The 18,359-nt window shown below is 43.4% G+C and overlaps 1 protein-coding gene across 1 annotated transcript; it reads left to right on the top strand.

Moving 5' to 3' along the window:
• Nucleotides 1-13,998: 13,998 nt before the first annotated feature.
• CXHXorf66 (chromosome X CXorf66 homolog) lies at nt 13,999-17,049 on the top strand. Its single transcript, XM_049644383.1, has 3 exons — nt 13,999-14,133; nt 14,797-14,953; nt 15,978-17,049. The coding sequence occupies exons 1-3, from the start codon at nt 14,046-14,048 to the stop codon at nt 16,867-16,869; spliced, it is 1,137 nt and encodes a 378-aa protein (XP_049500340.1). The 5' UTR covers nt 13,999-14,045; the 3' UTR covers nt 16,870-17,049.
• Nucleotides 17,050-18,359: the final 1,310 nt, after the last annotated feature.

Genomic DNA, 18,359 nt, shown 5'->3' with positions numbered 1-18,359 from the left:
TCTTTTGAGGATGTTCAACACCTTCTAGAAAGCAACCTATTGCAATCTCGTTAATGTCTGTGACTGAATAAATTGAGACTGGACAGGCAGTTGAGATCAAAATTGCCTTTCACCCTCGGGGCGCCTGGGTGGCTCAGTCAGTTGTGCATCTTACTCTTGGTTTCGGCTCAGCTCATGATCTCATGGTCTGTGGGTTCAAGCCCTGCATCGGGCTCTGTGCAGTGCGGATTGCTTGGGATTCTGTCTCCCTCTCTCTCTGCCCCTCCCCTGCTTGCTCTCTACCTCTCTCTTTCAAAAACAAACGAATAAACACTTGACAAAAATTGCTTTCCACCCCTTCTGTGGTAATAACTTGAGCACATTAACAGGCATATGAGATCAAAACATAAACAAAACATAATTGCTAGGCCTACAGATGCTTTCCTACAAGTTGTCGCCTGAGGTGTCTGTGTTTGTGTTTGTGTTGAGATGTCTGTGTTTGTGAAGGCACTTGAGGTACACATGTGGACACACGTTGTGAGTGTGTGTAGGCGAGAACACATTTGCACAAGCAGGGAAGCCTTGTTGGCAAGCACGGGGCGTAAGGAAAGAGAGCCGAGAATCGCCTTCTCTTCCGAAAAGCTCAAGCCTGCAAAGAGGAAGCGTGCCGCTAAGTGCCGGTAGGAGGAATTAAAATTCCAGTGAACGCTGGCCTCGGTCTCGTTCTACCTCCGCAGCCTGTGCTGTGCTCCAGAGGTGTGGTGCCGGGCTACTGTCCTGAGACCCAGCATGTTGGGTCTGCCTTTGACCCAGGGACCTGAATTTATAGCTCAGGGACGCCTGTGGTATTATCCTATTGCTTACATGCACCCGACAATTTATACTGGTTCAAAGTCCTGTGGTTGCAAGTGGCTAAGCCCGATTCCAATGAGCAAGATAAAAGAGGGACTATACGGATACATGTAATCAAAGCACCAAAAGGGCGGGGATGCGGTGGCCTCAGGAACAACTGGAATTGGGACTCTCCTTGGAAAACTCTCTCCATCGTTCGTGTTTATGTGTCTCTTTATGTCAGTTTCAATCTTTCGAATTAGCTGACTCCCGCCAACGGGGGCCGTGGCACAGGCAATTCTGAATTCACGTCCTTGCCAGGTTTACCGCCAGGGGCGGTAACGGAACTTCTTAGTCCAAATTGTTTGAAAAAACTAGGTGAAGACCTCTGGTTGGCCTCTCCTGGGTCATATGACCAACCGTAAGCCAGCCTCTATGGCCAGAGAGAGAAAACTATTACCGGCCCTGCCTGAACACATGCCCACCCTCTTGGCTTGGAGGGAGGAATTTTAAGATTGCTGGACCTTATCAGGACCAGGATGAGGCATGGAGAAGTGCTTTCCCAAAATAATGGATTCTCTGTTCCAGGAAGATTAAAAAATAATAAGTCATCATGCTTGTGAGAAAAAAGAGGGGGTGCAAAGTTCCCTATACGTGTGTAAGATCGATTCTACGTTGTTCACGTCCTCCACCCTTATTAATTCTGTGTCTATTCGATTTGTCTTGTAATGAGAGTAGTGTATTAAAGTCTCCTTTAGCACCGTGCTTCAATGTCTGTTTCCTTGCATTCCCTCTACTTTTTGTTTCCATAAAGGCGAACGCCACATTTGATTGCCAGCCACTCACGTTTGCTTCTTGGGGTCTTCTGCTGTTCTTTGTGTTCTTTCCCCATCCTCAAATTCCTTCCAGTCCCTGCTTTCTGCTTTTAATGCCACACGTCTTATCTGCTATACATGTATCATTTTTTAAAGTTTATTTAATTTGAGAGAGAGAGAGAGAGAGAGAGAGAGAGCACGCGTGTGCACATGAGCAGGAGAGGGGCAGAGAGGAAGAGAGAGAGAATCCCAAGCAGGCTCCGCCCCGACATGGGGCTCGAACCCACAAACCGTGAGCTCACGACCTGAGCTGAAACCAAGAGTTGGACGCTTAGCCGAGCGAGGCACCCAGGTGCCCCGTTATATGTATCATTTAACTTCATCCTCAGCATAGCCTCCATTCGAAAGCCCTTATCTACCCAGTCTGGCTCCAGACCTCCGCTCCGTAACATCCGTAAATGCCAGAAAAAGGAACTCAAAGGCCACACACCAGACCGAAAGCCATTACCTCGGGAGAGCCTGTGAGTATTCGCCGTGCAACGTTTTTCTATTTTTTACCGCAGTAAAACACACATCACATGCAATTTACCGCCGTAACCCTCTTGAGTGTACAACCTAGTGGCATTAAATACATTCGCACTGTCGTGCAGCGATCACAGAGCTTTTCTGTCACCCCAAACCGTCTGTACCCATTAAAAAATAGCTTTGCGTGCCTCCCTCTGCCCAGCCCCCGCTAACCACCCTTGGACCTTCCGTTCCTATGAACCTGCCTACTCTAGGTCCCTCACAGTAGAATCACACAGGATTGGGCCTTTGACGACTGGCTCCTTTCATCGCAGAATGACTTCAAGATTCCTTCATGTTGTCGCAGGTCTCAGAATCGACTTCCGTTTTAAGGGCACATCTACTCATCTGTTGGTGAACATTTGGCTTGTTTCCACCTTTTGGTGGCGTGAACAATGCTGCCGTGGAACGCACGGGTGTGCAAACCGTTGTGTACTTTTTCAAACCCCGAGAAGCAAGACTTACAAAATGATCCCCTTTGGGTTTAGTATGTGTGCGTGCATCGTGTACGTGATGTGCACGTCAACGTGTAGACAAAGATCCGAGAGGCGCACACGAAACTTGGAGTCGTTTCCTCCAGAAGGGGGAAAGAGTGGGATAGTAAAGGAAAGGGCTCTATAATTTTGTATTCTGCATATTTCTGTATTTTTTATTTTTCATAATGAGAATGGATTAATATAGTCCTCATGCAATTTTAAAATGCAATTACAAATAAAGATGAAGATTTCAGTCATCTTGGCAGGCCATGAGTAAGGAATATTCAGAGCAATTTTCAAGGGGTCGGAAGAACCGAAGGGATAGGAGAACGCTGAAATACATCTGTGCAGCTTGAAAATTTTATAAGGCGCATAAATTATGTTTTTAATTAAAAAAATCTAATGGGGGGGGGATTGAAAGCCCGAGGAAGGATTGCGCTGGCAACTGAGGCCCAGAGGAGGGCAGTAGAGAGCCGTGAGGTGGAAACCACAGAAAGGTTGTTCCCTCTGTCTCACAGGAAAAGGGCAGAGGATTCTTCAAACTTGCCTTGTGGGAGCCAGGACAAGCTTGGGTACTACTGATTCCAATGGGACCACTGCTAGTCAGACTTTGAGAGCAAGACAATCAGATAAAAGGGGGGAAATCAGGAAAGTGGCAAGGCTTTGGCCATGGAGAGCCAAGCAGAAAGAAAGTAGGAAGAGGCATTCTTTTTTTAATGTTCATTTATTTTTCAGAGACAGAGACAGAGAGAGAAAGACAGAGCATGAGCGGGGGAGGGGCAGAGAGAGGGAGACCCAAAATCGGAAGCAGGCTCCAGGCTCAGAGCTGTCAGCACAGAGCCCCACGCGGGGCTCGAACACTCGAACCGTGAAATCGTGGCCGAGCCGAAGTCAGAAGCTTAACTGACTGAGTCCCCCAGGCGCCCCAGGAAGAGGTATTCTTTACAGAGAATCATCAAATAGGAGCCCAGGAGCAGAGCCCTAGGGCAGATGACCTAGAGAGATTTCTAAGGGTCTTGAGAAGGCAGCCTTCCCTGGTTGAAAGCCCTGGCTGAGTCCTTGGACCCTGCCTCTCTGCCTTTTGACGCAGACAAGGATTTTTTTTTTTTTTAATATTGCTAAAGTGGACAAGGATAGGGACAGCCCTGAAGGATGAAGATGCAGAGACAGGATTTGGGGGCAAGTTCAGGGTCAGCTCCTATCTCTGCTTAAAATGTTTGATATTTTGTACATCATGGATTTCTTGCATTAATTTTGATTTTTTCAATTTTTTTAATGTCTTATTTTATATGTGAAAGAGAGACACAGACACACAGAGAGCAAGCAGGGGAGGAGCAGAGAGACAGAGACAGAATCCGAAGCAGGCTCCAGGCTCCGAGCTGTGCGCACAGAGCCAGACGTTGGGCTCAAACTCACGAACTGTGACATCAAGACCTGAGCCGGAGTCGGAGGCTTAACCCACTGAGCCACCCAGAAGCCCCTTGATTTTTAAAATATTGCATTGAAATATTAATCTTGATTACTGAGCGTTTGAGCACCCCTTAAATTTTGTGCCAGAGGCAAGTGCTTCACTTCACGAGGCATCAGCCTTGTTCTGGCAGCAATAATAATAATAACAAATCCGAAGCAACAAATGAGGTTTTAAAGTATATCTATTGGGGTGCCCGGCTGGCTCAGCCAAAAGAGCGAGCGACTCTTGATCTCAGGGTCGTGAGTTCAAGCCCACACTGGGTGTAGAGACTATTTAAATAAATATTTTTTTAAAGTACATCTATTATGCACAATTTTAATCAAAATTCTACCCCAGAATTTCTAAGCGAAATGACTTTCTCTAACATGCCGGTCAGGTAAACAAACCTACAAATAAAATCATATATATCCATGCTAAAGCAAAAAACAGACAAGTGCTTCTGCATCCATTGATACAGAATGGATATGATGTTAATATTCAAATTACTTTGGAAGCTATTTCTGAAATACTGCTTTAAGGTACTGCCTATTGAAGACTGAAATAATATCAAGTATCTTTTCTGACCACAATGGCATAAAACTAGAAATCAATTATGAGAAACAAACACTAGAAAGGAACACAAACACGTGAAAGCTAAACAACATGTTACTAAACAACCAATAGGTCAACGAACAAATCAAAAGGGAAATCGAAAAATGCACGGAGAAAAATGAAAATGAAAACACAACGATCCAAAATCTTTGGAACGTAGCAAAAGCAGTTATTTTTTCTTTGTTTGTAGTAGGCTCCACGCCCAATGTGGGGCTTGAACTCATGACCCTGAGATCAAGAGTTGCAGGCTCTACCGACTGAGCCAGCCGGGCACCCCAATAAAAGTAGTTACAAAAGAAAAGTTTATAGCAATACGAGCCTATCTCAAGAAACAAGAAAAATCTCAAATAAGCGATCTAATCTTATGCTAAAAGTTCTAGAAAAAGAAGAACAAACAAAGCCCGAAGTCAGTAGAAAAAAGGAAATCAAGATTAAAGTGGAAATAAATTAAATAGAAACTAAAAACATAAGGGCACCTGGATGGCTCAGTCGGTTAAGCGACTTGGGCCTAGGTCATGATCTCCCCTTTCATGGGTTCAAACCTCACGTCAGGCTCTGTGCTGACAGCCAGAGCCTGGAGCCTTTTTCGGATTCTGTGTCTCTCTCTCTGTCCCTCTCTCACTTGCTCTCTGTCTCTCTCTCTCTCAAAAATAAGTATTAAAAAAAATTTTTTAAGTAAGTATCTAGAATATCATTTTTAAAAAAGAAACTAAAAACACAAGAGAAAAGATCAGTGAAACCAAGAGCTGCTTCTTTGAAAAGATAAAGAAATTGATAAACCTTCAATTGATAAAGACTCATCAAGAAAAAAAAAAAAGAGGACTCAAATAAATAAAATCAGAAATTAAAGAGGAAAAATAACAACCAACACCACAGAAATACAAAGAATTATACGAAGATACTATGAAAAATTGTATGCCAACAAATTGGACAACCTAGGAGAAATGGATAAACTCCTAGAAACAATCTTCCAAAAGTGAGTCAGAAAGAAATAGAAAATTTTAACAGACCGATTATAAATAATGAAATTGAATCAGTCATCAAGATTCTCCCAGCAAGCAGAAGTCCAGGACCTGATGGCTTCACAGGTAAATGCTCTGGAACATTTAAGAGTTAATATCTATTCTTCTCAAACTATTCCAAAAAGTAAAAGAGTAGGAAAAGCTTCCAAATTCATTCTACAAGACCAGCATTACTCTGATACCAAAATGAGACAAAGACAAGAAGGAGAAAACTATAGGCCGACATCACTGGTGAACATAGATACAAAAATCCCCAACGAAATATTAGCAAACCAAATTCAGCAATACATTAAAAGGATCACTGGGGCGCCCGGGTGGCTCAGTCAGTTTAGCGTCCAACTCTTGATTTCGGCTCAGGTCTTGATCCAGGGTCCTGAGATCAAGCCCCGTGTCATGCTCTGCACTGAGTGTGGGGCCTGCTCAAGGTTCTCCCTCTCTCTCTCCCTCTCTCTGTCTCTCTCTCTCTCTCTCTCTCTTTCTGCCCCTCTCTCCCACTCACATGCTCTCTCTCTCTCTCTCTAAAATATAAATGAATGAATGAATGAATGAATGAATAAATAAATGGATCATTCGCCACGATCAACTGGGATTTATTCCAAGGGTGGTTCAATATTCACAAATCGATCAATCTGACACATCATATTAACAAGAGGAAGAAGAAAAACCATACAATCATCGCAGGAGATGCAGAAAAGGCACTCCACGGAATACAAAATCTGTTCATGATAAAAAGCCTCAACATAGTGGGTTTAGAGGGAACATACCTTCACACAATAAACGCCATATATAAAAATCCCACGGCGGACACCACGCTCGATGGAGAAAACCTGAATTTTTTTCCTCTAAGACCAAGAACAAGACAAGGATGTCCATTCTCTCCACTTTTATTGAGCGTAGTGCTGCGAAGCCTGGCTGCAGCAATCAGACAAGAAGAAGGAAAGGCATCCACATTGGTAAGGAAGAAGTGAAATGGTCACTACTTGCTGACGACGTGATGTTATATATCGAAAACCTTAAAGATGCCACCAAAAAAATGACACTAAATGAATTCCATAAGGGCAGCAGGATACAAAAGTAGTACACAAAAATCTGTTCTGCTTCCATGCACTAGTAATCAAGTAGCAGAAAGAGAAATTAAGGAAACAATCCAATTCATAATTACACCCAAAAGGATAAAATACCTAAGACTAAATTTAACCAAGGAGGTGAATGACCTATATTCTGAAAACTATAAGACACTGGTGACTGAAACTGAAGACAACACAAACGAATGGAAAGACACGCCAAGCTCTTGGACTGGAAGAGTTAATATTGTTAAAATGTCCATCGTTCCCAAAGCTATCTATAGATTCCATGCAATCCCTATCAAAACACCAACAGTATTTTTTCACAGAGCTAAAACAAATAATCCTAAAATTTATAAGAACCACGGAAGACCCTAATAGCCAAAGCAATTTGGGGGCAGAAAAACAAAGGCGGAGGTATCACAATCCCAGATCTCAGTATCCTACAAAGCTACAGTAATCAAAACGGTACGGCACTGGCACAAAAATAAACACATAGCTCAACAGAACAGGACAAAGAGCCCGGAAATAAACCCACACTTATATGGTAAATTAATTTATGACACAGGAGGCGAGAATATATAATGGAGAAAAGACGATCTTTTCAATGAATGGTGCTGGGAAAACCGGACGGCCACATGCAAAAGAATGAAACTGGACTACCTTCTAACCCCACACACAAAAATAAACTCCAAATGGATCGAAGACCTACCTGTGAGACCCGAAACCACAAAACCCCTGAAAGAAAACATAGGCAGTAATCTCCTGGATGTCAGCCTCAGCAACATATTTATGGATATGCCCCCTCAGAAAGTCGAATGCTACGTTTTGTAGCAGCCCTTGTTAACATCTACGTTCCAAGTAGTATTCATTATGCTGATTAATTTTTTTTTTAATATTTACTTTTGAGAGAGACAGAGGGAGAGAATCCCAAGCAGGCTCCGTACTGACAGCGCAGAGCCCGGCCCGGGGCTCAATCCCACAAACCATGAAATCATGACCTGAGCTGAAATCGAGAGTCAGAGGCTCAACCAACTGGGCCACCCAGTCACCCCGATGCTGAATAATTTTTTAGCTTAATAAACACATCAACTACCATAGAAATAACTTCATCATTAAAGGCAAACATATTTTTCTCATAACCCAGAGAAAGGGTTATGGCAAAATTCCCAACTATGTCACATCAGGTAGTTTCTTTGGTCTTTCTGTTCTCCACAGCATCTATTCAGAACTTTCCCCAGTCCTCAAACCTCTGCCCCTTCCCCTTTCAAAGGGTGAGTTCTCTTGGCATTTACTAGGCAGATGGAAGCCATCAGATAGAAATTCTTCAAATTCCTCCCTCCAGCCCCTTATTCCCACCCCTACTCCTATCTGCAATGGCTCTGTATCAGATTACAACTTTTTGATCTGCAATTCCGTCCACTGGAAGCAGAGAAGCTCTATCACGTTCTATACTGTCCCTAAAAAGCCTGGATCTATCTCCCACCTTCGATGGCTTCGACATCTTCCCCTATGCTAGCTTTCCCAGCAGATTTTGATCGAGCTGGGCTTTTCCACTTTACAAAATGTCCCCCTTAGGGCTACCATACCCCTCTGGCAACCACCCTATCTTCCCCCTTTGCAGTCAAACTTGAAAGAATGGTCTCCAACACTGGACTTCCCTTACTCAGCTCTCAATTACCCTTCAACCCACTGAAATCTGGCCTCCGGCTCTACCTTTCCACCGAAAGAGTGATCTTGCCTAGATCACCAGTGACCTTTTTGTTATTAAATCCATTTTGACTTCTTTCCAGACATTTGGCAATTATTTTTCATTGTTGACTGCTCCCTATACCTTAAAAAAAAACTCTCCTCCATGGTTTCTAGGACCTTATACTTTCTTTGTTTTCCTCCCTACCTCTCTGCCACTTTTTTTTTTAAGTTTTTATTTAAATTCCAGTTAGTTAACACACAGTGTTATATTAGTTTCAGGTGTACAATATAGCGATTCATCACTTCCATACATCACCTGGCGCTCATCCCAACTGCACTCCTTAATCGCCATCACCTCTTTTTTTATATTCAATATAATTTATCGTCAAACTGGTTTCCATACAACACCCAGTGCTCATCCCAACAGGCGCCCTCCTCCATGCCCATCGCCCACTTTCCCCTGTCCCCCAGCCCCCCCATCAACCCTCAGTCTGTTCTCAGTATTTAAGAGTCTCTTATGGTTTGCCTCCCTCCCTCTCTGTTTGTAACTTTTTTTTCCCCCTTCCCCTCCCCCATGGTCTTCTGTTCGGTTTCTCAAGATCCACCTATGAGTGAAAACATATGGTATCTTTCTCTGCCTGACTTATTTCACTTAGCGTAATACCCTCCAGTTCCATCCACGTTGCTGCAAACGGCCGGATTTCATTCTTTTCCATTGCCAAGTAGTATTCCGTTGTATGTATAACCCACATCTTCTTTATCCATTCCTCAGCTGACGCCATCACCTATTTAACCCATCCCCCACCCCCTCCCTCTGGCAACCATCAGTTCGTTCTTTGTAATTAAGAGTCTGTTTCTTGGTTTGCCCCTCTCGTTCCCTTTTTTTCCCCTTTTTGCTCCTTTGTTTTGTTTCTTAAATTCCACATATGAGTAAAATCATACGGCATTTCTTGACTTTCTTTGCTACATCAGCCTCCTTTATTCGATTTCTAAATGTTGAGGTTCCTCAGGGTTTGGTACTGGGCACTTTTCTCTCTGTGCCCTCTCTCCTTAGGTTGATCATATCCATTCCCATGGGCTTCGGTTAGCTTCTGGACTGGGTTTCTGACGTGGGTACATGAATCAAATCCAGACAATTTGTAAACTTGAACGGGTAAAAACAGATTTTTATTGTCACCAATCTCTCATGAAAATTTAGCATTTCTCCCAATTATGAATGTAGGCAACAAACCACAGTAGTATAACCAGTGTGACTTTGCCATTATTAGAAATCATATATAGTTTAATGTATTATACTTGTTGGAAATATCTCAAAATACTGTTTATGCTTATCATTATTTCAGTTTACAGTAGTTATTAGATCCCCGCTAGATCTCTTTAATGAGTCAATAAATGCATGTATTACTACAACACAAGTTTTGTATTAGATAACTATTTCGGTATAATTCACTGCCTTTATAATCCTATGCATTTCATTTTGTACATTTTTTTTTTTAATTTTTTTTAATCTTTATTTATTTTTGAGAGAGAGAGAGACAGAGTGCCAGCAGGGGAGGAACAGAGAGAGGGAGACACAGAATCCGAAGCAGGCTCCAGGCTCCGAGCTGTTAGCACAGGGCCCGATGCGGGACTCGAACTCACAAACCGTAAGTAAGATCATGACGCGAGCTGAAGTCGGACGCTTAACCGACTGAGCCACCCAGGCGCCCTGACCTTTATGACATTTCTACAAATTCACGCATTTATCTCTACCTTCGGTGCCTCAATGTTGGTAACCATCTTCTCCGTTCTTCCTAAGTGGTCTCCCCACCAACTGACTGACTGAGTTCCCTTCTAGTCCATTCTCTCCAATCATTGCTAGAATGATCTTTCTCTCCCCAAGCACTGCGTTTAGGCTTCACATAGCCCACTCCACACTATCTTGCAATTACTTGTATTCCCTACTTGAATAGAAGTTCCAGGGATACAGGAATTTTTATCTTGCCTATTTGGGGATCCGCAGCATTAACCATGGTACCTGGCACTAGAGGAGCACTCCACAAATGTTTGTTGAAGAAACGAATGATTGCACTGAGCTTCAGCCTGCCGGTTCACAGCAGGTCAATAAAAAGGTTAAGGGACGATTCAAATCTTAATTTTTTTCTGACATAAATAAGATTACCAAAAGGTAAGGCAGGAAAAGTTAATTTATTTTTTATTTTTTATTTTTTTTGGAGAGAGAGAGCAAGTAGAGGAGGGACACGGAGAGGGAGACAGAGGATCTGAAGCAGGCTCTGCGCTGACAGCAGATGTGGGGTTTGAACTCACGAACCAGGAGATCACGCCTGAGCCAAAGCTGGACGCTTAACCGACAGAGCCACCCAGGCGCCCCAAAAGTTCATTTTAGTTACTTCACCTGAGAACTTAAATTTTGTGAGTAGGAAGTGTGGCTTAGGAAAATTTGACGAGACTCATTCCTTCTGTAATATTCATCTGTTTGCCAAAATATTAAATTGCCTATTAAATAGTGTGTTTAGGGACTTGCACACTGGAAAATACAGATGGCCACCCTGGGGGGAGGGTTATGCTTGCCCCTAAAGTTTTAGTCCTGTACAGAGTCGGGTTTTGTTCTGGACGCTCGTGGCAGCAGCTTTGGTTGCTTTGTGCGAGAATCACAGGGAACGAAGGCACCTCTCTGATTTACCTGGTGTTCATTCTGTCAATTGGTAGATTGAATAAACAGAGAGAGGACAGGTCATGGATCCAAGGTAGGAAGAGCACCATAACAATATGCAAATAGCACTTGAAAATTAACAATACAGGCGTCGAACACAGACAGCTCCTAATCGGCATCCAAAAATTGAACATTTTAAGGGAGCAATACACACAGGTGTGCTCGGTGCGGCCGTCAAGTTAACCAAAAGGATGCGTTCCAGCTTTTCAAAATTAATTTCAGAGCGTTACGAACACTCAAGGTCTAGGGGTGCCTGGCTGGCTCAGTTGGAAGGGAATGGGACTCTTGATCTCGGGGTTGTGAGTTTCAGCCCCGTGTTGGGTGTAGAGATTACTTAAAAATAAAATCTTAAAAAAACCAACAACACCGAGTTCTAATCTTTACAGCCTTATGTTAACTACATTAGCCATTATAATTTATCTTGAAGTAAAATAACAGTTATTGTATTATAAAAGAATAGTTTGGGGCACTCTGAAACTTAACAGTTCACAAGGAAAAGATGAGATTCTGTGCATCATACCAAACCTCGATTTGAATTTTCATTGTAAATTTCTTTTCATCCTTTTTTATCATTTTTTTTCACCATGATAAATGTGCTCTTTAATCCCCATCCCTCCACCTACCCCCCCTACCGGTGACCACCATTTGTTCTCTATAATTCAGAGTATGGTTTTTAGGTTGCCTCTTTTTTTCTTTGCTCATTTGTTTCGTTTCTTAAATTCCACATATGAGTGAAATCATATGGTATCTGTCTTTCTTTGATTGACTTATTTGGCTTAGCATAATACACTCTAGTTCCATCCATGTCGTTGCAAACAGCAAGACATCATTCTTTTGACAGCTGAGTAATATTCCACTGGATATATACATACACCACCTCTACTTCATCCATTCAGCAGCCGATGGACATTTGGGCTCTCTCTGTACTTTCTAGGTAGTTGATAATGCTGCTATAGACATAGGGGTTCATGTATCCCTTTGAATTCGTGTTTTTTTGGGGGGTGGGGCAGTGATAAATACCCAGTAGCGCAATGACTGCATCCTAGGGTAAATCTACTCTTAATTTTTTGAGTAACCTCCACACTGTTTTCCACCGTGGCTGCACCAGTTTGCATTCCCACCAACAGTGCAAAGGGTTCCTCTTTCTCCACATCTTCACCAGCATTGGTTGTTTCTTGTGTTTTTTATTTTAGCCATTCTGACAGGTATGAGGTGATATCTCATTGTAGTTTTTTTTTTTTTTTAACATTTTTTCATTTTCGAGAGACACAGCCAGAGTATTAAGCAGGAGGGGGGGGGGGGGGGGGGGGAGCAGAGAGAAAGGGAGACACAGAATCCAAGGTAGGCTCCAGGCTCCAGGCTGTCAGCACAGAGCCTGACGCGGGGCTCAAACCCATGAACCGTGAGATCATGACCTGAGCCGAAGTGAGACCTCAGCTGAATAAGCCACCCAGGCGCCCGCCATTGTAGTTTTGATCTGCAGTTTCCGGGTGACGAGTGATCTTGAGTATCTTTTCATGGGTGTGTTGGCCATCTGGATGTCTTCTTTGGAGACATCTCTGTTCATGTCTTCTGCCCATGATTTAATTGCATTATTTGTATCTCGGGTATTCAGCTGTACCAGTTCTGTATATATTTTGGATACGGGCCCCTTGGCGGATCTGTCATTTGCAAATATCTTCTCCCATTCAGTAGGTTGACTTTTTAGTTGTGTTGATTGTGTCCTTCACTGTGCAGAAGCCTCTTATTCTGATGTAGTCTCAATAGCTCATTTTTGCTTTTATTTCCTTTGCATCAGGAGACAGATCTAGAAAAAGGTTGCTATGGCCCATGTCAGAGGGATTATTGCCTGTGCCCTCCTCAAGGATTCTTAGGATTTCAGGTCTCACATTTAGGTCTTTAAAGCATTTCGAGTCTGTTTTGGGGTATGGTGTAAAAAAGTGGTCCGGTTTCATTCTTTTGCATGTGTCTGTCCAGTTCTCCCACACCATTTGTTGAAGAGACTATCCTTTACCCATTGTCTGTCCGTTCCTCCTTGTCAAAGATTAATTGACCATCTAATTGGGGGGGTTACCACTGGGTTTTCTGCTCTAGTCCACTGATCTGTGTGTCTCTTTTCATGCCAGTACCACACTAGTTTCATTACCACCGCTTGGTGGTATCTTCATTTTTTATTAAGAAGAAGATTCTATAGACTTATGCCCAGGATGATTTAACTCATCTATAACACTTTAAGAACTACTGTGGCAAGGCTGCAAATGGCCTCCTTACCATTTCAGAAGTCAGAATAGTTCTTCAATATCTAAGGCAAAATCCCCTTTTCACTCTCTTCTCTAAATACCTCCCTCTGTGGGGTTTTGTTTTTTTTTTTTAACGTTTATTTTTGAGACAGAGAGAGACAGAGCATGAACGGGGGAGGGTCAGAGAGAGGGAGACACAGAATCTGAAACAGGCTCCAGGCTCTGAGCTGTCAGCACAGAGCCCGGCGAGGGGCTTGAACTCACTGACCGTGAGATCATGACCTGAGCCGAAGTCGGCCGCTTAACCGACTGAGCCACCCAGGCGCCCCCCTCCCTCTGTGTTTTTAATAATGCCCCAACCTTTTTGATTTGAGTTTGATAGACTATTTGATGGGAAGGAGAAACAAGTTGTTAAAAAAATCATTTGATAATATTTATACACACGAGCTTATCCTTCTCCATGGTGAGAGTATGTTGTCAGAACATGTCACAAATGGTGATGATGTCATAAACTCCTACAGCAGGCTGAGCCGTCTCAGATACAGGAGTTTCCTTGGTAGAAGAAACATTTGAACAAAGCCCTGGACATGAATCTTTTTATTTATGTCCTGCTTTTGGTTATTTGGACAAACAGTTGTTTAGATACAAACCAAAGTTATGGATCTCCTACCACAGGTAAGTGCCTAACCTGAAAATTTAGAAATTAGGCTCTATTATGTTATACACTCGAGCACTTAATTAGACAAGCTAGCCGTGTTTAAGAAATCTGCTGTCTGTTGGGTGTTACCAGGAAAATACCTGAGGGTTTTAGTTCTGTGTGAAAAACCCAAGGAACACAGAAGCAGAAAGAGTACAGACATATTGTCCCCCTTCACTCCCCTTCCCCACCCAATCCACCAACCTCTGCCCTCAATCTGCCCTCAATCTGCCCTCGGTCTGGCATGGTACTTAACACATAGCAAGCTTCAACAAGAGTTTTTCTTGTCCCGACCCTTCTCCACCATACCCATTCACACACAAACATTAACACTCAAGTACATTCATACGTGCAAGACATACACACACTCAAAAACCTAGGTAATGAATGGGGTGAGCAAGCCACGATGCAGGGATAACCCAGGGAATGTACTGATGAGCCAGAGATGCCTCCCAGATTTGGCTTCTAGACTGTGCCTGGGGATGGGGTAGAGGGAGGAAACTGACAAGGGAACGTTTGCCATGCTTTAACAAAATCACCGCGGAAAAGGTGTGATTTTGACCCTGAGTGGCAAACTGCTATCAAATGGAAGAAAACTGGATTATCTAACACATTTTCTGGGGATATAATCTCTTTGACAGGAGCCAAACACGTCGAATCAATGGACGCCAAACTGGACAGCTTCAGGAGACGTCTACTGGTTATCGTAATTGGTATTATGATTATAGCTTTCGTATTCACCTGTTTTTGTTTCATCCATTACAACTGTCTGAGCGACGACGCGCCCAAGGCAGAAACGTAAGTTTTGCACCTTTAAATTGAGAATGCGAGACGTGTGTGTACGCATCGCGGAGGCTTCGTGGGTGCTGTGGTTACGTCACGTGAACCCCAGACTTCTAAAAAGCTCATCTCGTGGGTGGATACTCCACTTCAATAATATCAGCTCTGAAACATTCTCAAGTACGTTAGCAATGTTAGCCTGTTGTAAAGCTATGTCCCATCGAGGGTTCAGCCGAGCCCCAGGCTATTCACTTCATTGTAAACTGAGTCTAGGAAAAGAGGGCCTGACTATCTGACCAAGACAGGGAGAAGGAAGAAGCGGGAGTGACAGGGAGTGGGGTCTTTGCATTCCCAAAACAATGAAACCTCTTGGACGGTCACCATTTTAAGACCTAATGTCATGAAACATCATTCACCGTTGTTGTTCTCATAATCTCAGTCCCTGCCTTTCATATAGGAGGGTCAGGCTGGCCCTGATACAGTAGTTCCCTAAAAATCTCCCAATACCAGGACTGAGGACGAACATATAGCCAGTGCCCTACCCCTGTAGTGTTCGAGGGATGTCGTGAATGTAAATCTGCATGGATAGATAACGCGATGGCGTAGAGATGACAGGAAAGTGACTCCGGTCTAAAGAGTTTGTTTCGTATGACACGTTGTGACAGCTGTGTAGAAGTTGCTGCTCAACTTGCGGCCTTGTTTTCAGGTTGAATTCTCAGAATAAGTGAAATTCCCTCTGTCCTCCTCAACGGTAGACTGGAAACCGCTCTGTGTCTTTCCCTATGCAGGCTACGTGGTGAAGTAATGTGGATGAAAGAGTGAAATACTCTTAAGAGAAATAAAAAGCATTCAGCATGAAGTCGTATCTGTAACCTGAGTCGTGGCTTTCACCACACTCCAATTCTTCCTGTGTTTGCTTTTCCTACTAGAAGCAAAAAAAAAAAGACCAAAGTCTAAGTTGACATAGTAGCCTGTGTCTTCTGGTGATAGCGATAGCATTTCTGTTTTAAGTTGTCGTATTCTAAGTTTTCTATGTTTCCAGGCTCAAGAAAGAAGGTGTGCCAGCCAAGTCGTCCACACCACCATCCAAAATGTCATTCAGCGAATCCAAGACAGCCAGCCCATGCAGTCTAGAAAAGCAATCCCTGCCGTCTGCTATAGACAAGTTATCTAGTGTCTCATGTCCGGAAAAGTCCTCCATACCATCCAGTGCAAAAAAGTTCATCGGGCCCTCGAGTCTAGAAAAGCTGTGTGTGTCCTCTAGTACACAAAAGTTCAACAAGCCGTCAAGTCAAGGGAAGAAAAGGCCACCGTGCTCAGTAAAAAAATTCAAGTCATCGCACCTGGAGAAGCCATATCGAACACGCAATCTGGGAAAGCCATATAAGCCAGCTCGTGCCCATAAGCTAGTTGGTCAGGCCACTTCATCTTACCCAAATAAGGCAGCGAGGCCACCCCGGCCGGCCGGTCTGCAATACGCAGTCGGGCCGACCAAGCCACTCTGTCCACCCCACCCGCAAAGTCGCATCTCGACACCCAAGCGATCCAGTGTGCGGAAACTAACCAAGTCCCCTAGACATCGTAAACTCAAAAGGTCAGTTTGTGCCCGTAGCGCAGACATGTTATTGAGGCCTCAGTTAATCAAGCCTTGCCGGCGCTATAAGGAAAGATGTCTCGTCTGCCGAAGTTCTGAGCCTTTGATCAGTAATATTTCTGAGGCACAGAATAGAAATGCTCAAAACCCACTTGGTCCAAGTGAACCGAAGCCTTGCGCCCAGTCCTTTCTTAAGGCAGATTACAGAGACAACGTATTCCGTGGCAACGTGAGCTACAGTGATACTACGACATATGACAGTAATGACAGTGATAGGGAGGTAACCATCATTTGCAACGTGAAACACGAGGCCACCCCTGAACGCATCCAAGATAATTAAGGACTCAGTGAAAAGAAAAACCACCTGTGAAGAAGCAAACTTACACCAACTCTTTCATGCTCACTGTCTTCTAACACACTGATAGTGGGAAATCTATTTGCAATCGTCATCGAGATTACTCCTATCCATCTGGGAAGCAAGTGATTTAAAAAATGATAAATAAACGCATGATGTAACAAATGCTTTTGTTGTAATTATTATTGCATTTTAGAGGCATGAGGCTCTTTCGATGTATCTGACTTGGATCTGCTCACTGGAATGGGAACCAGGAGCATACAGGCACACGCCAATCCAAAACAGGTATTGCAAACTACATGGATGGACCTGGAGGGTGTTATGCGAAGCGAAATTAGTCCGTCAGAGAAAGATAACTATCACACGACTTCACTCATAGGAGGACCTTAAGAGACAAAACAGATGAACAGAAGGGAAGGGAAGCAAAAAGAATATAAAAGCAGGGAGGGGGACCAAACAGAAGAGACTCACAAACACGGAGAACAAACAGAGGGTCCCTGGAGGGGCTGTGGGAGGGGCGATGGGCTAAATGGGGAAGGGGCATTAAGGAATCTACCCCTGAAATCATTGTTGCACTAGATGCTAACTAACTTGGAGGGAAATTAAAAAATAAAGCAATCAGTTAATTAAAAAATAAATAAATAAAAACTAAAAATCTGACAGAAAAATACATACATACAAGTTCCAATACCACTGTCTTATTGGGGTGGCCATTTCCTAATGGATGTAAATATGGGAGCAGTATGTTGTACAGCCGACACTAATACAATGCTGTATGTCAATGACTCTTCAATTTAAAGGAAAATGTTGAATTCAACAAAATCAGGTCACAGTAACCAAAAGAAAATACATAAAAATAAATAAGTAAAAAACGCCGTGGCAGCTACAGACTTGATTTCCTACTGGCATTACCCCTTTTTAAAAGACAAACTCCGGGGGGCGCCTGGGTGGCTCAGTCGGTTAAGCGGCCGACCTCGGCTCAGGTCATGATCTCGCGGTCCGTGAGTTCGAGCCCCGCGTCGGGCTCTGTGCTGACAGCTCACAGCCTGGAGTCTGTTTCAGATTCTGTGTCTCCCTCTCTCTGACCCTCCCCCGTTCGTGCTCTGTCTCTCTCTGTCTCAAAAATAAATAAACGTTAAAAAAAAAAAATTTAAAAAAAAAGACAAACTCCGGGGGCCCCTGGGAGGCTCGGTTGGTTAAGCTCTTGATTTCCGCTCAGGTCATGATCTCACAGTTCCTGAGTTCGAGCCCCACGTCAGGCTCTCTCTCGGCCTCAAAATAAACGTTAAAAAAAAAAAAAAAGGGACCATAAGGTGTCCCTGCGTGCATGTTATTTTGAAAGTCATCTTTTAGATACATGGGAAGGGGAATGGATAAGAATATAAAATGAAATAAGATGGCCATGTAATGATAATTGTTGAATCTGAACACTACTTATGTGGGCGTTCTTTACACTACTTGCTATCTACTTTTGT

Source organism: Panthera uncia, chromosome X (genome assembly GCF_023721935.1).
Source record: "Panthera uncia isolate 11264 chromosome X, Puncia_PCG_1.0, whole genome shotgun sequence".
Lineage (NCBI taxonomy): Eukaryota > Metazoa > Chordata > Mammalia > Carnivora > Felidae > Panthera > Panthera uncia.
This window is presented reverse-complemented; position numbering and strand designations above follow the sequence as displayed.